At 45.4% G+C, this 23346-nt stretch overlaps 1 protein-coding gene across 7 annotated transcripts in view; it reads right to left on the bottom strand.

The window, feature by feature from the left end:
* Positions 1-307: 307 nt before the first annotated feature.
* The window catches only part of ankfn1 (ankyrin repeat and fibronectin type III domain containing 1), a 131033-nt gene continuing 107994 nt past the window's right edge, over positions 308-23346 (bottom strand). For 6 of the 7 annotated variants that reach the window (XM_038735905.1, XM_038735902.1, XM_038735903.1 and 3 more), the window contains 12 exons: positions 18853-18952; positions 18535-18667; positions 16621-16737; positions 15394-15609; positions 15134-15300; positions 13046-13217; positions 11744-11912; positions 8907-9073; positions 5397-5619; positions 5126-5318; positions 2516-3348; positions 308-1361 (listed from right to left, as the gene is read on the bottom strand). In XM_038735905.1, the coding sequence (XP_038591833.1) occupies positions 2526-3348; positions 5126-5318; positions 5397-5619; positions 8907-9073; positions 11744-11912; positions 13046-13217; positions 15134-15300; positions 15394-15609; positions 16621-16737; positions 18535-18667; positions 18853-18952 (2480 nt within the window). In that variant the 3' untranslated portion in view covers positions 308-1361; positions 2516-2525. The remainder of the gene's footprint in view (positions 1362-2515; positions 3349-5125; positions 5319-5396; positions 5620-8906; positions 9074-11743; positions 11913-13045; positions 13218-15133; positions 15301-15393; positions 15610-16620; positions 16738-18534; positions 18668-18852; positions 18953-23346) is intronic. The other variant, XM_038735906.1, reaches the window with a different exon arrangement.

Genomic DNA, 23346 nt, shown 5'->3' with positions numbered 1-23346 from the left:
CAGTGAGAGTGAAATGTTGAGGTGGACAGTAATCTCATGACTGTGTGTTAGCTTAGCATAAATCTCTGCCCCGCCTGAAACCACAAAGTTTGTCTTTATGCTAAGCTAGGCTAATCTTCATACTTGATGTTGAAATCAATCTTTTAACTCTCGTCCAAAACAAAAGCAAATAAATGTTTTATTATCCGACTGTAACGTCACGTAAAAGAGGCGTCTGCAGTGCAGTTGTGTTGTAGTACCTGTAGTACTGGGGCGTACTGCAGTATCTGTGCTACACATTCAAAGAAGAACAAAACCAGGACACAGAACACTTCATACGTCTTTATCATCAACACTTTGTTGGAACATGTTACAGTCATTAGTGATAGAAGCTGCCACAGTTAAAGTCCAAACTGCATCAAATAGATTCAATTAGCTTTTATTCCATCATTTTTATGTGCAAACATTAAAAACGCACTTTTGAAAACGGCGTGCATACATCTGAGGAACCTGAACAGCTCTCGGACCGACCGACCGACGGGCGTTCCTCTGAAAACAGGTGCAGGTTTTTTTTTGGTGCGAGTTGTAAAAAAAGAAATAATACACAAAAGATAAAAACACACCAGCAGCCTCGGAGGAAACACGGAAAGAGAAGCTCAACACGACAGCACGACACAAAAACACCGTCGGGTCCCGAGGGCCAAAGTGCAGATTTCCCTCCCCCCTCCCCCGCCGACCCCTGACATCATCATGCAGAACCCGGAGGAGGCACAAACTGGACACGAAGCTTCGGCCCAGGAGAAAAAACCCACAAAACACGTCATGCTCTGACAACACTTCGGGTAAAAGAGACTACAAAAATACTTCATGTGTTAAGGTTTCGAGTGGTCTGGGTTTAGTGACTCGGGGGAATCATTTTTATATATATTTAATCTTTAGACAGACCACAGGTTTGTTTGACCACATTGAGACCCAAGCTGAACAAAACACAGGAGACGCCAACGGACTGAACTGTACATTCACTTCAAGCAGAGGAGAATCCATCTGAAGGCGGCGCCGCCTGCAGGAAACTCCTCCAACCATTCAATTTGATAAAACTAAACCTGGAAAGAAACGGAGCCACAATCAATCAATCAAACCATCAATCGATCAATCAATCAAACCACCAGCGAGTGTTTTTTTGGTTGACGTTCAGTCAAAGTGTGCAAAGTTCCTGGTCGGAGAAGCAGTGCCTGGTTTGTCGTTGCATTGGTTGTTCTCTTCGTAACAGTCGGTGCCATGGGTTCTGAGGCTTGGCGGAGTTGAACCAGCAACTTTTAGAGAAGTTTACAATCTACGGAGAGGCGAGGGCTGCTCGCCAGGACACGGCCGGCCAATCGTCACTGTGGTAGAGAGACACACAGAGAGAGAGATTTTTTATTATTTTTTTATTTACTATTATTTTAGTAATAGTTCCTTTATTTGTATTTTGTTTTTTAAATTTCAATTTGATACTGATTTTTTTAGTTTTTAATTTTTTTTGTCTATTAATATAAAAACAAACACGTTTATAGTTTTATCTATTTATTTTATTTTTATTTTTAATATTTTTTTTATTTTTTAACACGCTTACTGTTTTATTTATTTATTTTCATTTATTTTTACATAATATTTAAATTTTATATGTTTTTATTATTATTTGATTTTTTATTGACACACACAAACAACTTTTACTGTTTTATTTATTTATTTAATGAATTGTTCTTATGTAATTTATATGTGGCTTTGGCATTATTTTGATTTGAATTTGAAAATGTGAATTTGAGAGCGAGGTGAGACCCAGCAGCTGGTGTCCAGGCTCGACTCTGACGTTCGTTTAGGTAAAAAATATTTAGGAACGCCAAAGTGCGGTTTACATGTTGTGTGACCTTGTAATTTGCATCATTTCAAATGGTAGAAAGATGCTTCACTGCTTCCTTTTCTCGCCTCCTTTAGCAGAGGGAGCACTGCACCACCCTTTACCAAGGGAAAGGAGGTGTCCCATAATTCCTTGCAGCAGCAATATAATAATAAAGAGACGCAGCGCTGTAGTTCCATCACAGCAGACCCGCGGAAACATAGAAACCACAGAGCGGCTGTTTTATGCTACACGATCCAAAACTTCTGGAATCCTTGTATGATGAAAATATCTAAATATATAAAAGGTAAAAGCGCAGACACCAGGAAACTCTATAAACTTAGGTCTGAATATAATTTACTCGTGTCCTTATTTTTATTGAATTATTATTTAAATTTTGCTTCCACTCATTATATTATTCGTTTTGATCCTATCAGTGTTGTTTTTATTGTCAACAGGCGTCTGTTTTGTTGCTTCTTCCTACGGTAAGTGAGGCTTAAATGTACCGAACGTAAACACTGATTCACAGTTTCAGCCTTTAACTCGTGTAAGCAGATCTGAAGCAAACCTTCTTCGGCTCGGTTTAAACGCTAAACGGACAAAATAAAAGCAGTTGCTGAGGAGAGCGTGTGATGAACAGGCGGCGTGGACTGAACCGACCTGCCGCCTCCTACAGCGTGCTGCTGAGGAGCTCCGACACCTGGGCGTTGGTTTGGTCGTCTGAGTCTACCTCCTGGGTGGCGGCTCCCTCCGGCTCCTCCTCCTCTTCTTCAGGCTCCGCCTCTGCCACGAACACCGACACACCTGCTGCTTTCACCTCCTCCCTCATCCCCTCCTCCTCCTCCTCCTCCTCCTCCTCCCCCTCCCAGCCCCTCCTCTCGTGGCCCGGCGACAGCTCCTTACAGGGCTCCACGAAGATCCTGCGGACGTGGGGTCGCGGCTCCCGGTGTCGGCCCTTGCGGCTCTCCAGGACGCAGGAGGCGTGGCTGACGTAGGTGGGGCCCTGCAGGAAGGGCGGGTCCCCGGGGAGAGGCAGGTCCAGGTCGAGCTGCTTGGTGTAGACGCCCTCAGATAAAGACCCGGTGTGACTCTCCCCGCTGTGGCCCTTGAGCCAGCGCTGCGGCCCGCTGAAGTACTGGCCGCGGTGGCTCCTGGAGAGCAGTTTGCGTTTGGCGGGGGGGTTAACGCGGGCCCTCAGGGAAGCGGCGCCTTCTTGGTGGCTCTTGGAGAGGGAGAGACCCTCCAGGGTCTTGGTGGTGTCGGACAGCACCGGGGAGAGGGGGAAGGACAGGGGCAGGTCCGTGGAGAATCGGGGGGACAGGGGCCCCGACGGGGAGGTGGGGAGGGTCCTGGAGAGGGAGGGAGAGCGAGGCAGACCAGAGGTGGAGAACGGGAAGTTTCTGGATAGAGACGGGGAGTGGGGGAGGAGCGGCGAGGAGAGAGGGGGGTCCACCGGAGAGAGGGGGAGGTCTTTGGGCGTGCAGACGCTGTACCTGAGAGACCAAACAACAGGAGGGCCCGTTAGACTTACAGGGACATCAGGGGCGTTCACACTTCCTGTCTGACCGACTGAGACTGAGATGTGTTCCTAATGTCAGCTGGCGTCACACGAGGCGTTACCGAGTCGGCCCTGACAGAAATCATTCCTGCATTAAATGGAAAATTTATTGGAAATTCAAATGTACGTGCAAATATATTTTTTAATTTACAGGAAAATATAAAACAAACAGCAGGAAATGAACATGTGTGGAAACATTAACCAGTAGTATAAAGGACAGTTATAATATTACAGTTACTTATTCAAGCAACGCCGCGTTACCAGAGGGCGATTTACTTTGTTGTCCTTGATGTGAATGCATGACTGCAGGTCAGCGGCAGTTAAGAATCCAGAAGCGGGACCTGGGGCCTCATTTATAAAACTGTGCGTAGAATCCTCACTAAAAGTGTCCGTGTGCCCAAAAGCCAAAAATGGCGTGCGTGCCCACACCTGTCAGCAAGTTCCCTTTATAAATCACAATCAACTTGAAATGTGGCCCCTGTGAGGGAGCTCCATGTCCGGCCCTCCAAACGCCCACAGCTGCCTGTAAACGTTCAGTGAAGCTCATTAATATTAACGCGTCCTGACTGCAGGAAGAAAAGGAGGCGGACTCTGAGTCTAACTCAGTGACTCTGATGCTCCTTTTGGTGAAGCTGAAGCTGTTTCGGGGGGGAAAACACACTTTCAATAACGCTTGTGCACCGGAGGAGAGGGGCCCCGGAGCTCCGCCCCTTTATAATCGACCTGCAGGAAGGGCCTCCCTCTGAGCAGTGACGTCGCTGACCGGAGGGGCCCACACAGAAGGGACGACCCAGGTACTGATCTGCATTCCCCCGTTTGAAAAGAGGTCTGAACGAGGTGCTGACGAGTTAAAGAAATATGACGTGTTGACATCAGCGGTTTTATTTTCCATAACGTGTTTTTAGCAGCAGCGCATCACATCCACACGCTTGCGCTCAGCGTTCGGCTCCATAAGGCAACGAACATGTGAGAACAATATATGAAACTCTGCTCTGGTGTTTGCTCGACTGACGCATCAGTTTAAATGTAATTTGTCCTGTTCACCTTATTGAAGAGAATAAATTGCTGCATGCAAATGATCTTAAATGATGTTTATTCAGAAAGGCTTTAAGCCAGACGTGGATTTATTTTACACAGCAGTCAGCCTATTCATGTCAAAGCGTTTCATCCTTCAGCCGTGTGAGGCGCCGTTTCTCTTTTCTCCTCTTAATGTGCGTACGCATGGTTCAGAGTTTACTTACAGGACACACATTCTCCCGTCAGCTCCGGTTTTATAGATCACAACCTTTGCTTGGGAAGTGGCGTCCGCACGTTTCCAGCCCCGTTTTGTGCGTTCGCACCGTTTATTAATGAGACCCCAGGTGTTGTTCAAGTCAAAAAGCTAAATGAAGAATGGAGAACGGGGGAGAGAGGCGCTCTTCCCACAGCTGTCACCGTTACTGTGTCACAGTCTAAGATGTAAAGAACACTGTCGTCGGCAAAAAGCTTTCAACCACGAACAATTGTACATCTGATTTAGTGAAGCGTCTGAGAGAGCGGCGCTAAGAGACGTTTTATGTCCTGTAAATAAACTGCTCTGAGAAATGCATAACTAACTACTTTTAATACCCAGAAATAAGTAAAGTAATATTTTTACTTCTTCAAGGAGTAAAAAGTATAACGTATGTAATAATTCTGAGCTTTGATGGCGCAGGTACAAACAGACCAATCACCTGAGCTCGTGGATCTGGAGCACGTCCGGGGCGCTGCCGCCCAGCGAGTGCACGGCCTGCTGGGACAGATCCTGGGGCGGCGAGTAGAGCAGGTCCAGCTCGCGGGGGCTCAGGGCGTCGCTGGAGTCGTAGTCGCTGTCCGTCGGCAGGAAAACCTCCGAGGACCCGTCTTCATCCGACCCGAGCAGAGAGTCTGAAAGCAGACGGCGTGTCGGTGAAACGCTGCTCAGAGCGATCAGAGTTAAAGCGGCGCTCGGGAGAGACGACTCACCGCTGATGGCTTTCCGTCTGCGCAGTTCAGGCGAGGGCGAAGGCGTGGGCAGGTAGTCCATGGCCGAGGAGGTGGAGTCCGTCTTCTGCTGGCCGGAGTCGCTATCGGGAGCGTTGGCGTCCACCAGGCAGGTGATCGGTACGCCGCCGCGGGGCTGCTTGTAGCGAGCGTACTGCAGGGCGTCGGTGATCCAGCGGAGGTCACGCCGCATCTCGTCCAGTTGCTATCGGAGGACAGAGGACAAATACAAACAGGTCAAAATGCTGTGTGAGAGTCAGACGGGCTCAAACCGTCATTTCACTCGATGATTAAACGTTTTTATACTCTTTGTTTTTAGGACTGCCGTTCACACAAAAAGCTGATGAACATGTCGCCTTTGTTCGTGTCATTTTGCACACTTTGATTTGGAAGCAACAGGTTTGCTGATACACGGTGCTCTCAAGTGTTTAATCTGAGGAACAGAACCAGGCCTTTAGATGACTTTATTAAAGTTATCCCCAAGCTCCTCCATCTTTCATGTGTTTTATTTCTTAATATTCCTCTTTTAATCAGTGTTTGATCAGTGTTTTAATTTAGTTTTTCCCAAGTAAAGCACTTTGTAATGTTGGTTATTACTATAAATTTATTGCACATTAAATAAGCCTTGTGCATCGACATCAGAGAAGTTTCGGCGAAGCTCTTGAAGTATTTTGGGCGATTCACTGAGAGTGAAAGTCTCACGGGTGAACGTGTGAGTGCGTTTGCTCGTGAAGAGAATGAATCAGGACGAAACTTTCAGCAGCAGTTAACACACACACACGCGGCGGGAAGACGCACAGCAGCGATGACTCGGCTGGAAAGAATGCCAACTCGACAAAGCGAGGAAAACATGGAGGAGACTCCTGCTCGTCTCCCGGGCAGCAAACAACAAACACGTGAAGCTTAAACATCGACTCCGTCTAAAGTCTGTCAATACAAAACATTCAACTAACGTGAGTGTGGTGATATTCTGAGCTCCACTGTTGTCCAGAAACTATTAAACCCAATGAAATTAGAATAATTGTCCCTAGCAGATGCTCTATTTCCTCTGTCTGATAGAAAAGTGAGCTGCTTTAATCAGAGTAAAGAAATCTGCTCGAAAGCGTGAACATCCGGGTCTGAAAAGTGAGCTGAAAACAGCCTTAAAACTCCAGCGGCTGCAGAAAGAAGTGTGATTGTATAGAAGTCTGTGAGAAAATGTTTCTACTTGTCAGCTGATTTATTCCCTCAGTAAACACTTTCCTGATGAGTTTATGGTCTCAGTCGCTAGTTTCAAGTCTTCTTCAACACAGCATGATGTTCATTTAGTAAATTATGGTCCCATTTAGAGGAACAGAGACCAGGAAGCAGGGGAGGCTTTAGGGCGGGGCTACAAGCTGACTGACAACCTGTCAGACAGGATAGAGGCGACTCGTATCTGCTGCTCTGTGAACATTTAACCAGCGCCGGCTGCTCATTTTTCAGTAAGTAGGTTTGTCGCTAGCCAAAAGTAGCATCCCAGCTAATATCACAGTTTACGTAAATTACAGATGCAGCTTGCTAACCAAGCTAACTGGCTCCAAGCTCCACCCTCTCGTCCAATAATTGAGATAATTCACGTCTGGTTCCAAAAATAAAAGATGGCGACGGCCAAGATGCCAAACTGGAGGCTTTAAACGGCAGTCCACAAACCGACGGGTGACGTCACGGCCGCTATGTCCGCTTCTGTTGTACAGCCTGTGGTCGCAGCTAATCGCATCTTTCCGTTGCCTTTGTATGCTCTCGTGCCGCCTCTGAAGTTCCCCCTCCTGTCCACCACAGAGCGGTGGCGCCTTCACAACACTGTTTAATTAAATAACCCATCGTACGGAGACCTTGAAACAAACACACGGCTAACATCATGAAAATCCGTCTCAGGAATCGCTTCGTACTGAATAAGATGAACCTTCAGGAGTAAGGCTGAAGAAAGCTGCAGCTTTTTCAGCAACAACAGAGTCAGCTTCCCTTTCAGACTGTGACTTCAGGGGAAAAGGCGGCGTGGCGGGGAGCCTCGCCACGCCGCCTTTTCCTCTCTGAACAAGATATAAGGAATTTCCATCTTTCCATCTGCAGCTGATCAGACTGACAGCAGCTTCATGAGCTCCGACAGACTGAGACACTTTCCAAGGACGAGCTGCAGCTGCAGCAGCTCTCTCTGCTCAGCGTCACTTCCAACAGGCCTCGCTGCATCAGGTCCCGACAGCGATCGCCTCTGCGTGACGCCATCGAGGAGATCCAGGGCTGACTGAAACTCCCGCCCCAACATGAGGACAGTATTTCATCTGAGAGTCGGAAGGAGATCAGGGACCGAGCGCTCTCATCTCTCCCCAGCAAACTAAACAAACGATCGCACTCGGCCTCAGATGACTCCAACGACCACATCAGCCGGGAGCACCAACGAATGTTTTCAATTCAAAACTACTACTACTACACCACCATCACATTTTCCCTTACACTTTACTGCATCAGTAAACGTCTCAAAGTGGATTCCAAAGTCGTCGGTTTTCACAGCGCCTTCATCTTTGAAATAAAAAGATTTATTAAGCCTCCTCCTTGATGAGCTCTGACCGCCTCTCGTCGTCTGATTTCCCGCCACAGACTGAGTGAATCTGTGCAGGAGCTGAAACCACACGGGCTGATCCCAGTTTTTAGTGGAACCGCATGTGATTTGCACATTTCCTGGGCGACTCTGTATTCTCGCCGTGTTCAGTAGCGGCGGTCACTGCTGCTCTACGATCTCAATAATCCAAACCGCCGTGAAAAGGGCCACAACTTGATGGTGAATAAGCCAACAAAAAAAAAAAGACAGATGGAGGACAAATGAAGAAAACGTGTCGGACTCGGACTTTCATTGGCCGTCACGTAATACCAAAAACATGGGAAATTCCTTTCCTGTGGACACCGTGGACAGCAGCAGCAGCAGCAGCAGCTCCGAGAGAGAATACTTTCTGCGTCCTCACTGCAAAGCTTAAAGCCTTAAAGCCCGTTATCTTATTGTGAAGGAGGGAAGTACTCGCATTATATATTTATTTAATAATTAAAAAAACAGAGACGATAAAGTATCATGAATTGACAGAGGCTCAAAGCACAGCGGCCGCTGCTTATTCATCAAATAAATAAATCTTTCCTGTGGATTAAACTACGAAAAGAGAACAAACAGCGACTTTATTCATTTACTGTAACAGTCGATGATAAACTCTGCAGAGAGGGGCCGACAGCTGAGTGGCCCCTGAGCTGCTAAACGGCCCTCAGTGCTAGCTCTCTTTGAACGTTAGTGAAACCATTATGGGACAATTATGGGAGTATTGCATCATGTGATCTGCCTTTTTAGGGGCCGCAGATCAAACCATTTAAAGACCGGCAGACGACGACGGGAGCAGCTTTACCGAACATGGCTAAATCTCTCTGTGGTAAAGCGAACGCTTTGGTTAGAAAAGTCGAGTGTCGGCCTTCACCTGCGTGTTCGTCTCTCACCTGGATGTAGTCCAGTATGAGCTGGTGCCTCTGTTTCGCCGTGGCCACCTCGCTGTCAGTGATGGCCTCTCGCAGTGCCTGCTGGGTAATGAGGGCGTCCAGGTCCAGGACGGAGGACAGGCGGCAGTACAGGCTGATGAACTTCTCTTTGTAGGTGCAGAAGTGAACTAAAGACAGAAGGAGCAGAGAGATAAACGAGGAGGAAGAGAAGAAGAAGAAGAAGAAGAAGACGGTCACTAAACAAAAGAACATAAATACAATAAATCAGTTGTTTGTAGGGGAGTGAGAGAACACAGATCTGCGGGAGAGACTCTGAATGTGCTGAAAGTCCAGGAGTTTATCACTGAATTCAAATGAATTAATTTCTCATCGAGGTGAAAAGAAGCCACAGTCCAAACAGAGACACACAGAGGAGGGACGGCTGGACCAGGACTCAGCAGGGACGCAGGAGAAACTGATCTGAGAGCAGCACTCTCCACCAGTTTGTGGATTGAAAAAAAACACCATTTACTAGGTTCTGTACTTCTAAACAATAAGTGGTCGTCACAGGAACACGTCGCGCACTGAGAGCCGAGCGACCTGCGTCTTCCCGCTGGAGGAGGTCGGTACAAAGAGAGGGGATTGTGCACTGTGTTTGGGTGTTAGTGACACACTCTGTTGTGTTAGTGTGTGGGGGGGTCAGCAGAGAGGCCGTCCTGCTGGAGCCTGCAGACTGATTTAGTGCTTCTCCCTGCAGCCGGAGGTGTGTTTGTTAACACAGCTCAGTCTGTCCCTGCTGATCCACCTCAACACACTCCGGCCTGAGCGGACCCGAGCTCTGGGAAACCTCCAGACGAGGATCCTGATCTGAAGTCGAACCGCCTCAGCTGGCTGCTTTCTACTCCGAGCTCCCTGCGGCCGTCTGAGGAAACTGGGCTGCTCGTATGTGAGATCTGCTTCTTTCGGTCCCACGGCTCACGACTACAGCTGAAGGCTGGAACGCTCAGCTCCCTCTGAACCACGGCGGTCCGGTACAACGCTAAATCGCTGCTGCCTGCCCATCTCGAGACTCCGATCTTTGAGCAGCAGCTCACTAATTTAACTGTGTCCGAGCTTTGTTTCACAGAGCGAACGTGTTGTTAAGAAGAAGTCAGCGGTGGAGACAAACGTATTCAGACTTCTACATCTGACTCTGCGTCAGCTTCAGTTTTGTCGCACTTTGGATGGGGTTATTTTAAACGTGAGGACGCTCTGCTGTCTCTCACATGTGACATGCTGGTTAGAAACCCTGTCTAGCTGCAGACGCTGCTCGACTTTAGATGTCATTACATGTAAACATGACAGAAGATTCCAGAGGTTCAGGCTGCGTGAAGCTCCTGCCCTGCAGCGGATGACAGTGTGCAGGCAGCAACGTGGTTTTATCATGCTCTGGCTAATTTGGGGGTTTTGGGCTAAACTGTCTCTCAGACCAGTAGAAAAGAAAACTTTCTAAATCCACATTTAGTTGTTTATTTTCCGGCAGTTTGTCCCTCTGCGTCTGTAGATTTCTCCTAAAAGTTAGCAAATATGGTCATTTCCTTTGTACCAACAACCGATCGTGAAAGTACAAAGGCGGATTTAAGCTGCGCGTGAAATCTGATTGGCTAGTGTGGATTTCTGACAACGTGATTGGTTTAGATGCGTCACGTGATTTGACTCTTTGCTCTGAGGCCCCGTGTCCACCGAAGTGTCTTTTTTCAATTCATTGCAATGGGAGCGCCGCGTTTTTACAACATGGTAAAAACAGCAGCAGCGTGACGAGGCGCTGAGCGTTGAAAAGTTTTCAACTTTGGTAAAAACTCTGCAGTCATTGTCACTTTTTACCCAGCAGTCCAATCACAGTAGAGGAGGGGCGGGACAAATACCACACCGTAGCAACGGTTACTATCCGGGAACCGGGCTTCGTCCAACCTCAGCTCTCGGACCAAGCGGTGGTACTCACCCAGATGATTCCTCGCCCAAAACATGTCATGAACCCACATACGGTGAGTCCGTCCTCCCTCTCTACCTGCTTCAGCCTCCTCTTCACGCAGAGCGAGGACTCTACTCTGTGCTGACATTTTTACATCCAGTAAAGTTAAGTAGAACTACTTGCAACAAATGTATCATAGCAACCAAAGCAGGAGGTAAAAACGGCCGCTGGCGCTCCCTGCTGGGCGTTTTCAGCTGGGAAAAAACGCTTTGGTGGACACGGGGCCTTGCCGACACCAAAGCTTCCAGTTTCATTCCTGACTCTGTTCTGAAGGGGTTTGTTTCCATATCATTCACAGCCACACAACATTTTATTTCCAAAAACAGGTTGAAAGCTGATTTTTGTTTATTCAGTATTTTCTGATTTATGAAATAATAAAAAGAGATATCCAAAATCCCCTGTGAAAACATTTGAGTCTAACGTTGTCAACAAAACAATAATTTTGAACCTGACTTCATTCAGATTTTAGTTCTAAATAGATGCAAATAAGCGCATATTTTATTAGACACTGCCTCATTTGCATAGTTAATCATAATATTTGAGAAAACCTGTAATACAAAATAAATACTGTCCTAATGTTAGTAATCAACTAGGAAGGTTTAATGGTGTCATTTTTTACCCTGTTCACCTGCAGCGTCTCGCCTTAAAGGCTCCAAACGTCCTTTTGGACAAATAAATTACATAATCAAAGAGTGTTTACAGTAAACACGTCCACGCATGAACAGCCCGCCCCCTGCAGGTGAGAATGTGCACAAACATGTGGTCCTAAACAGTTTTATTTATCGGACTTCAAAGACAAATAACACATGAAAGGTGGATTTGTAAGCGTGTGTGTGTGTGTTGTTACCGAGTTCGAACATCTGCAGGGGCAGGTGGAGGAATCCTGACAGGGGGCTGTAGGGGTTGGACTGTCCGGGGGCGGAGCAAACGTTGTCGGCCGCCGGCAGCAGCAGCAGGAAGGAGACGCCGTGACCGAGCTCCACCACCTCCTGACTGTAGAGACGGAAGTGACGGGCCTGCACACACACACACACATTAACCTTAACCACACACACACTGCATGCCTTCCCACAGCCCAAACCAAGAACCAGGTCCGAACCATAACGTGTGATCGGCTTTTTGTAAGTAACACGTCTCAATCTCCAGATGCTGATGGAGGAACAACTGAACACTAAACCTGGATAAAACCAGACAAACTAGCAGGTTTGAGCACGAAACAAGCACACTTCAAACTGGCTCAGCACCAAACTCCACAGGAAAATGAGTCGATTTAAGAAACAAGTCTGATTTTTAACGTGAACTTGCTCAGAGGGTTAATCTGTGTGCAGTCTGGTGGATCTAAACCAACTTTACTCATATCTCAATGAAACTAACAAGCTAAACTAAACATAAACAGAAGTTTTTTATTTTGTAATATGTAAATTGGGTATTTCATCATTAAGTATGCGCTGATTTGCATATCACAGAAATCCATTTTCCAGCACACTGATAAGAGACAGATGGATTCTTCTTGGTTTTATAGTGAAAATATACCAAATGTTTAGACATCTACAGAACAGTTAACAAATACGTTTGTTTTAATGGATTTATTCAAAATAAACCGCTCATATGTCACAGAGCCTTTTTTTCCTTACATATTTACAAATAAAATGCCACAAAAACTGAGAATAATAAGAGATCAAGGGAATAAGGTTGAGGAAATGACTTGGCGTGCAGAAAAAATGTTATTTTGTGGCTGTTAAAGATTAGCTAGCGCATTAGAAACACACTTAACGTACACATTACTGTAATATGAACACGTCTCTTATAGATATCTGATATATGAACTAGCTGACATTGTGCTTTAGAAAACTTTCAAACAATATATGATTCAATATGGAGAGTTTAGAGAGAACTTTACTTTAAAACAGATGAAATTTACTCTACTTAACGGACTCTGTATAAAATAGACAAATAATGTTTATAAATATTATTCAACATTTTATGAAAGTACATAAAATTAAAATTTATGGCAATATTAGTTTAAGTATTAGTTTAAACTGCCACACTGAAGCAAAATCATCATTTTGGCGTCTGTGATAAATGTTGGTGACATCAGCGAAGCCTGAAGACGCCGCAGCTGCTTGTGTTTAACCCTGTGTGTGTGTACCTGGTGCAGAGGTAGGTTGATGTGTTTCAGCAGAGACTTGATCGCCGTCTGCAGCTCGTAGTACAGCAAAGGGGCGTGGCTTTCAGGCCTGGGCTCCGCCTCCTCGCTGTCCTCCCCGGTGCGGTCCTTTTCTCCGGCAGCCGACAGCGAGCGGATCCAGTCCCACTCCTCCCTGAACCAAACACAGGTCATTTATCAGCATGTTTAACAGCAAGGAAGCGTCCTGTTGTCTGCTGAGGAGGAAACCTTTTGGGGGGTTTTTGTCCTCCAAATCTTCTGTAACACAGGGCAGACAGTCCTGAGGCCTTCATGCTGGAAATGTTAAGTGTTTAAAGAACAGAAGTTACTCTACAGGTGGCATCATTTACGTGGGAAGAAAAGGTGAAATAAAACCAGAGGTTTGGTTCCTTTTCTCTCCCTTCTAACAATCTGAAACACTGAGTATGTGCAGATTAAATCACCCCCCCCTTTGAGCGAGTGTGCGTTAAAAAGGCCTCTCTGTGTCTGAGTCATCGCCTCCAACCAGAACCAACAAACAAATCAACTACCGCCTCATTTACACGACAACGACTCACACCACGGATTCATTTTGCCTGTCGTTCTAAACACACACACTTTTTGTTTCTCACTTCACAGTTTCCAATCTCTGCGAGCCGCTCGGCATCCAGAAATTCCTGCAACGGAGGCCAAAGCGCAGAAATACTTGTACCTGCCCAGAGCTCACAGCCAATCAGATTGGATCAAACACAAAGACACACACACACACACACACACACACACACACACACTGTGTAGTGGTTGTGTAACGTAATACAGCAGATGAATGACAACATCTGACAGGTGCAAACAGCTCTCATTCCACAGGCTTCAAGTTACATCTGAAAGTTGTTTGTCTCAGAGGGAGTTCTCTGTGTGGAGGAGAGTAGAAGAAGACACAGGTGGTTGTTCCTGGGGATGCACCGAATGTTTGGCCGAAAATAGCAAAAACAAACTTTCGGTGCAACAGTCACGTTGCCATGTCGGCTGTGTGGAAGCATTTTAAAGTGTCGCCGTTTGCAGACGCTGTTCTGCTGAACTGTCTCCAGCACATCCGCTCCATCTGTGGCTGAAAAGAACCACTTTGAGTGTTTCTGTCACTCGTCTGTGAGAAGGAGATGAAGCTAGCCGAGCCTACACTTGGAGTGCACACGTATTCCAGCCTTTACGGTAAGTGAAGCGGCCCAGAGCGAGCTGACGGGCAGGTTAGAGACTTTATCCTGTCAGTTTGTCTCTTTAGTATGAAGAGAGGCTGTGAAGTCTTCATGTTACAACATTCTTTATCAAACCGGGTCGGACTGGATGGATTTAGCGCGAGGAGGAAACACATGTGACAACGTCCGGTTTTCAAAATAAGGCGTCTGTACAGGATGGAAATAAGATTAACTGGATTATATTCACAGAAAGTATAAAATATATTACATGTGTCCATTAAAAGTAAATGGACACAAGTTTACTTTACCGGAGCCTCTCGGGCCCCGGACCCCCCACCATAGTCTCTCCTCATCCTGTGGAAACACTGAGGAAAAAGCTCATTTTGACTGTTTAATTTATGCAATGGGGGGAAAAAAGGAAAAATAAATGGAACAAAATTTGAAAACCTTGTTCGGTGTTCTGGAAAGTTTTCATTATATTCGGCTTCAGCTAAGAACTTTCATTTCGGTGCTTCCCTAGTTGTTCCTGTTGAAACAGCTGTTTATTTCTACATGTGTCCGTCCCAACACGTTGCTTCAAAGACAGAAACATGTTCGCATTTCCAGAGAGAAGAAAAATCTGCTAACCTGTGTGAACATTGCATTCTGTAACTGTGCGTTTTGATTTGAGGTCAGATAGAAAGCGACTGTTCTCTGAGGCCTCGGGTTGGGAACATTGGTTTCTTCTCTCCGTCACGACTCTCTTTCTGCCAATTGAACCCATTGTTTGTGTGCTTTATTAAGCTTAGTGAATATAATGATTATTATTAGGTGGTGGCATTGAGCGCAAACCTTCAGGGTTAAATCGTGTTCTTTCTGTTTTTGTGCTCTCAGAACAAACTCTGTGTGCGCGATGTACCTGGAGACGTTGGCGTTGTCTCGTATGCGGGAGTGACAGAGCATGTTGGGGGTCCGCTGGGACACCAGGACTTTGATCTGGTCTACAGAGCTGCTGAGCTTCAGGAAGCCCAGGTAGAGACCCGGGGCCAGCCGGTGAGTGCTGCGCCGCTGGTACGCCAAAATGTCCTGGAGGCCAAAGACAGAGAGAAAGAGAGTTTTACAGAGGAACAACCTGGTTTCAGAGACGCCACTCAGACCGACTCAGGTGGCCTTCCTCACCTGGATGGTGATGATGAGGATGTCGAGGGCGTACGGCTCCTCGGGCGTGGACAGAGACTTCCTCTGGCTCTGCAGTTTGGTCACCTGCATCCACTTCCCGCTGAACAGCGAGTGCTGGCTCTCCGTGTCGTGGATGGTCACCAGCAGCACGTTGCCGTGGCGGTCCTTGATGGGCTCGTAGTGGACCCGGCCCAGGTTGTGAGTTCCCAGAAGGCTCTGCCGGACGTACTTTTATTTTATTTTTAATCACTTCAAGATTTAAAACCTCCAAACCTTCTGTGGCGGCTGACTGACGGAGTATTTCAATACTAATAAACTAAATACTGCACTTTTTACACTTGTATCATTCTGCACGAGTACTTTTACTTAGTATAAAAGTACGTAAGTATACCTTGATGCTAAAACTTCTGTATTTTAAATCAAAGACTTGTAGTAGTAGCAACTGTGATATTAGTACTGTCACTGAAGTAAAGTCTACAAGTACTACGTTGACACAGCGTTGGTTATCAAGTGATTTAATCACATGCCAACACTCCACAGGTAGAAGGTGCAAAAATTAGCACTTGAGTGACTTTACAAACTAAATTATGCAGGTTTCACACCAATTATACATCTATAAAATCAACATCTTATACAAAGTATTATAATATAAACGACAAGAATGTGATAATCAACAAACATCACTATATATATATATATATATTTTAAACATACATCAGTCACAAGAATTACAACATAACAGGAACTCATTAGTATCTTATCTATAAAAATAAATATATATATAAAATAAAGGTGAAGTCAGATCAGTGTGCGGTAGTTTGTTTTTTGATTTTTCATATGTGTATATATATATATATATATATATATACACATACACACACACATATATTGATTTAATACCAAAATTAATTTGAGTGTATTCAATTACTGATTAGTGCATTTAGGTGAACATAGTGTGTTCTCCTTTATTTGAATATATTAACTTGTCTCTGCAACAAAAACAAAAAGGTTTGGTACATAGTTTCTTGACAGGAAGTACAGCATTACTACTGTAAGGTATACAAAAGTTACAAAAAAATTCTGAAATATGAATTCAATTTAGAAAAATAACTAACTTTAAAACTGCAACTTGAATAAACGTGTCAAAGCTTCACTTCACTCAGTGTGAGTTTAAAAGCTGCACCGTCAGGTCAGTTTCATGTGTTGTGGTGTTTTCGGGGTCCTGACCTGCAGCTGGCTGGCGGCCGTCAGCATCTTGTGCCGGGCCTGCAGGGTGGAGGACGACGACATGGACACCGACATGCTCTGTCTCAGCCACCGCACGTCCTCCCACATACAGGACAGCTGCAGAGACACAGACAAACGATCGATCCTCGATCAGAGGCACAGATTTAAACACAGCTGAGGAGAACAAGCTCCCAGAAGACTGCAGCTCTCAGACGATCACAGGTCACCTTCCACCCGATACAACCTGGGTGATTTACACCTGGTTTATTGAGCAGGTGCAGAAACGGACAGCAGCTGTCCAGTCCTGAGCTCGCAGGGGAGGCTCCAGGTTTGACTGCATACTGTATAAATGGTATATGGAGCCCGAGCGTGGACTTGAACTGATGTAGATTTTTTGGTGGCCCTCCTTTCAGCCGTCAACACGTTCTCACTCCTAACTCGTCACAGACAGACGTTTGGTCAAGACCCTTTGGCGTCACTTTTCAACATGCGGTCAAGTTAGCAACAATAAATCTGTAACAGCCGGTTAGACTTTCAAAATAAAACTTGGTAATGTTGTGAAACGTCACAATTTGGTTAGGTTTAGGAAAATCATGGTTTGGGTTGAAACAACTATGTAGCTTATGTCACTTAACTTGCGTAAATTAAGTAACGTCACTTGCCTAACCTACAGAACTTAAATAAAAACATTGAATGCTGACTTTTTGTTTCACACAGGAAATGAACACCGGCCTCCTTGAAAGTCCAGTTTCTGGCCCTCTGTCCACCCAACCACCTCCTTACTCGGACTTTTCTATTAAATATCCTACACCAGTGGTCAGTAATAGGCGGCCCGCGACCAGATTGCTTTGATAGCAGAAAAATAAAAAATAAATAAATTGATAGCGGCTGGTGCATGACAGCTACAGTTACTTACATAATCATGCATTTGTGCCTCCAAAATAAAAGCGTGAGAATGTTTTTTGCAGCAATGCTTTATGTCAAGTTTATTGAGAGCTTTTACTTTGAAGAGTTCTGAAGGACATTTAAAAGAGTCTCTGGTTTGCTTGACACACCTCTGAAAAAGCCGTCAGTAAACGTGTGATTGGATTCCCCTGAATCTCCTCAGGGAAATGAAAATAAAGTTTATGAAGCATCCTTTAATCAATCTGTTTAACAAGGAAGAAAAAAAAAATACCTGCAGTATGTTGGGATCGATCATACAACCCTCCCAACGGGAGTCCCGCTCACTGACTGAGCTAAACGTGCACACAAGTCCACAAGGATTTAAAATAATTTGACTACGTTTTGGCTCACCATGTCACGGCTTGAAAAAAATTTGGCCAGATGCCAGACTCCTGTCCTACACCTACCTTTAGCGTGTTTAGCTACAGGGCTTCCCCACTGCATTAAACCACGACACCACGGGGCTCCCCAGTGAGTAACACACTGACGCCAACGGGTCTTGTGTCCATATGTGACGAGTTGGGAGTGACAACGGGTTGCAGAAGCACGTTGCTTAGCTTCTGTGCAGGTACAACTCTCTGCTTCTCCAAACAGAGGACACGCTGACCGCCGTCTACTGCAGGTAATACACTGACTGCGTATAAGTACCTCATTCAGCCCCACATCAAAAAATCCACAACTATCCCTTTGTCTTCTGTCCTGGGGCCTGGATAGAAAAGTAAGTGCTTCAGGTGGTTCTTCCCGTGGAAGAATGCCACGACGTCTTCTTTCTTTCTAAATTCCCAAACTAGCACATATTAAGAATCTGTATAAAAGATCTGGTCTGGTCCTGACCCAACCCCCCAACAAGGCAGTCTGAGTAGTAGTTGTACTGTTAGTAGTACAAGGACCACTTTTTCACATCCTGTCACTCTGCTACATGAAGTAAAGCTGCGCGGCGCTCCACCAGCATGTTTCAGGAGGCAGTACCTTAGTGAACCACAGGAAGTCCTGCATGAGGGAGCTGCTGTAGGAGTCGTCCACCTCCACGATGGGGATCTGGTCCTCCGCTGTCACCAGTAAACTGTCCTTATGGTAGAACACAGCAGCCAGGTAGATCCCTCTGCAGAGACAGGTGACGGCCCAAAATAAGCTTTACTTTGATTTGCTGATGGGTCACACAGAATTGTTTCTGCAATTTATTAACACATTTCAATAATATTTACTGACTGAGGAGTTTTTACAATCTTAACCTCAACCTCAGTTCCGGACTAAATCTGTGTCGGCGTCTGTTTCCATTCGACAAACCTTTTCAGCGTTTTCACAAACTTGTTGGAGGAGTTGAAAAGGTGCTTCAGACTCCTGGAGACGGACTGCTTCCTGCTCTGGTTCTGGAGCTTCGAGGGGTCTGAAGACGAGAGAAGAAGAAGAAGGAGAAGAAGAACTGAAAGATTTGAAAACGAGGTTTGGCTAACTTGCTGTCAGCAGACTGATTATTCAGCAGATATATCAACCTGCTGAGAATTGACTTTCAGTTTCAGTGTATAACAATTCTGTGTTCTCAGTGGTGTATAAAGACCTTACACAATGAACCGTTATGTTTTTATTACCTTAGAATGAGACATTTATATCTACGTACACTCCTCTCACATGGATGCCGCCATGTTTTTATAGTAGCCCAAACAGACAAACTGAAAAAAAGTCGTCTGGTTTATTAGAAGAAAACAAGTGAAATTATTTAGAGCTAACAGAGTGGGTCGACCTCCGTAGCTTGTCCTGCGCACTTGGAAAGGGAGGGCTGAGCAGCGAGTAAACAGTGCAATTCACAGCCCTCACCACTAGATGCCACTAAAATTCACTCACTGAACCTCTAAGTTAAAAGTAGGTCTAAATCTTAAAGGGGTAACATGTAGTTTTCAGCGGCCACTAGTGGTGCGGTTTTAAAATTACAACCAGCTGTGTTCTCGTACGGGTGCTCGAACTCAAGCGTGAGCATAATCCGATACAGAACGGCTTTCATATGGGAATTGTTGGGTTTCTGTAAATATTATCACACAGAACGGTCTACACCTGTCCTTTTGCTTTAGCTGGTGTTGTGATTTGGCGCTATATAAATAAAAATGAATTGAATTGAATAAAAAACCCAGAAACACAGGCCTGCTCGAGCCGCCTACTGCTATCATCCTATCAGGAGAAGACTTTATGATATACACATTACAGATAAAATTAAGTTTAAGTTTCTTAATTACAAATCTTAAACCGGTGGGCTGTTATCTGACCTGCCCATACCGCCTTCTACTTCTGGGAAGCAGGTGTTCTGATGATATATGCCGCCTTGTTGAGAAATGCTGCCGTAGCGCAAGTTGAAAGCATCGATTCGCTCCGCCCGATCGAAATATACTGCCTCATGTGTTCCCATTTCCAATCCCATAAAGGTATAACTCTCAGCCTTCTCTATTGTAACATCATCATTTAATTATATTTAATATCCCCTATCAAATAATGCTCCCACTACAGAATGATTTTAAATCGCACCACTGTACTGTAGGGAGATAGGGAGCATGTTGAAATACTATTTTCTCTTTATTTAGGATACCAGGGTTAGTGTAATAATGATTGTTTTTTTTTTTTTTAAGATATTGCGACGATCAGCCTCTGTCTCGACGGCAGGACCAACAGCAAGTTTGCACAGATTTATGGGCGAGGAAACAGACCACGCTTGTAGTTCATGCACAGAATCACTAAGTAGCACATATCGACAGAACACCGGCTTTTAGCACACTGGGGGAGGAAGAGAGACTCTCAGCTTTAACACATTTAATAAAAGGAAAAGAGTTCTGAGAAGCTTGATAAAAACAGACCCTGACCAACGTTCCTTCTTCTCAATGAACTGGACTGAAAGTGGTTTTAACCAAACCCGTGTTTCTGCCTTCACTCTGCAAACTATCCAAAACTTTCCAGAAATTCCTTGAAGTCTTAATAATGTCAGACTCTGTGGACAGAGATTGAGAAACAGTGTGTGTGAGAGCGTTTGTTTGTTTCTGAGGTCACCCGGGTCGAGTCACTCTCCCGTGCTGCCGGTCTGACTGACCGATATCTTATCTCCTTCACTCGTTCGGCTGTCTATCTCTTTTCCCTCCCGTCCTCCGTCTCTCTCCGTCCGGCCGCTCAGCGATGCCAATCTCCAGACCACAGGGCCCCTTTTTAACTCTAATTAAGCGTCACATAATAACCGGCCTGTAAACAGACGGCAGACGTGGAGCCGCTCACAAACATGTCGGTGACTGTTCTGCCCGGCGGCCAGCGGAAACACGTCTACCGCACGCCGTTACAGACAAGACAGCGTGATGGAGGGATGGCGGAGGAGTTGTGCATGTTCTGCACCTGAGGACCGGATCAGAAACCAGACTAACACTGTGAGGCTGTAGGTTTCACCAAAGGTCTGAACCACATCACGCAGCTTTGCATTCGTGGTACTCAATGAAGACGTCTCACTTCATTTCATGTGTCAGGATTAGTTTAATAAAACCAGACAATATTCCTCCTTCGGTCCGATCACACATCAACATCCCAACACATCGTGAAACCGATTCAAACAAAACCAGGCAAACAGACAAATTAGTAAAGAAATACATCCAACCGGTAAATAAATGGTAAATAAAACCATGTAGACGTTGAGAATAAAAGGTTTGTCAAAGTCTGAGACTGTCGGCCTCCCGTCAGCCAAAGCTTGGGAAAAGGCGGCCCCTCCCCCATCTGAGTTTACTTGCATAGTTTCGCTCAATTCCTGGACGCCTGTGGACCATAGTTTTGTTATTTGGTCCAACAGACACTCAACAGTTGAGCCAAGATAGTTTAATATTTGTTTGACATAACGTCAGACTACACTAAAAACATTTTTTTTTGGTTTATTGGTTTCTGACTCTGGCAAAGTGGGAAAAACAGTACAATTCCCCAAAACTACTGTGGCCCTGAACTCTCTCTTTGATAAATCACACATGTTTAGTCTACTGTAATCTCTTTTTGATAACATTTATAATAAATATGAGCACGCTGCTTATGTATGTAAAGATGTTTTCAGTTTGGGCTTCTGATGTCGGAGGTTTTCACACTCCAGCTTTTACACGAGCTCACAGTGATGATGTTTCTGCTGCAGCTCGACCTTCAGCTTTCCGCCGCCTACAGAGCGCTACACAGCCGTTCAGCAGCAGCACACACACGAGCCTTGTTATTTCAGCAGCAGGTCGAGGTCGCCACCAGCGCTCTCCAGTTTTAAGACGTCTCTGTGTGTTTGCAGCGCTGGAGGCTAACTGGGTTTGACAAGTGGATAATATGACATGAGCGCAGCGGCCTACTGTGCAGCGCCACACGCCGCTCTGAGTAAATAAAGAAATGAGTTTTGGTTGGAGAGGATTGGAGCTGATTAATGAGGCGACCACCTTTCCATCTGACGGCGAGCGAGACGGAAAGCGAGGGCGAGGGGGTTTTCTTTATTTAGTTTTTACTTCATGTATGTTCTCTTCTCTAACAGCTGTCACCCCACCGATACAGATACAACCGATTTATATTCACGGCCGGAAAGTTTCAACGGCAGGACGGTGTGTGCGGTGACTACTTTGTTAATATGGGGCCCGACTTATTTACGCCCATGGATCCGGGGAGGTTTTAGACCTCCATCGATTAAAAGAAACTAGAAGAAGTTGGAGACGGTAAAACAACGTCACAGCGCTAGGAGGCGGGCCCGTTGTCAGGACTGGCCACATTCAGGCACGCAAACTGCTCAGGGGTAAAAACGCTGGCAGATAAACACACAGACACTGAAAGAGGAATCTGTTTAAGCATGTTTGTATAGATGACTTGCAACGCAACGCGCAGGGGCGTCCCTTTGTGTAGAAAAGCAGAGGTGACAACACACTGAGCTCACGAGAGGAGATCATGTTCGATATTGGTGTCGTGAGAACAAGATGTGACGATATTTAACACTACTTTGTTGAAATCTTCTACGCTGGAGTGAGTAGTAAATTTTGAACATTAAACATTTAATTTTCCTGCATTCTGGTGAAATTTTCTGCACCAATTTCTTCTTTTCCTGCATCAATTTATGGTGGAAATGTTTTTTATTTATGTCAAAGCGACTGGGCAGCAGGAGACAAATGAAAATCTAAAAATATAAGAGAACGTAAAACTTGTTAAAGTGACTGACTGGTGCTGCACGTTTTGGGTCATTTTATTGTCAGTAGCTTTGCTTTTTTTAAAGTGAAATAAATAAGTGCAAATTAACGTTTTTCAAAGCGTCTTCGTTTATTATTGAACATTTCTTGCTGAAAGCTTTTGAAAACGTTTTTAAACAAATGCTTTCAAAAAGTGGTGAGGACAAAATCGGCCATTTTAAAAAGTGGCGTGGACATGACCCCAGCGTAAACAACACCGATGTCGACACGTTTTTATCCTGTTGACTTTAGCCTACCTTCCATGTAGCCTACTGTGCTACCTCTGGTCTCCATAAATGAACAGTTAGCGAACACTAGTGGTTTTAAAAAGAATTTTGCCCGAACGGTGAGGAGTATGCTTGCCTGTATATTCTGTGGTGAAGCCTTAAGTTTTGATGCATAGCCAGGTGTAAGTTCAGACAACCTGAATGTTATATAGCCCGTTTGTTTTTCCACGCGCCGAGCGAGCGAGCAGCAGCAGCAGCCGGCCTCAGCAGGCAGACAGGCAGCCTAATGACACACATTCACCACAAGATAAACCTCATCAAATCCGACTAATTGCTCAGATATTTAGAGGGATGGAGAGAAAACA

Source organism: Micropterus salmoides, unplaced genomic scaffold, assembly GCF_014851395.1.
Source record: "Micropterus salmoides isolate LMB-PRFRI ecotype aquatic unplaced genomic scaffold, ASM1485139v1 Ms_hic_scaffold_21, whole genome shotgun sequence".
Classification (NCBI taxonomy): Eukaryota; Metazoa; Chordata; class Actinopteri; order Centrarchiformes; family Centrarchidae; genus Micropterus; species Micropterus salmoides.
Note: the sequence above shows the minus strand (reverse complement) of the source record. Positions and strands in the feature narration are given on the sequence as shown.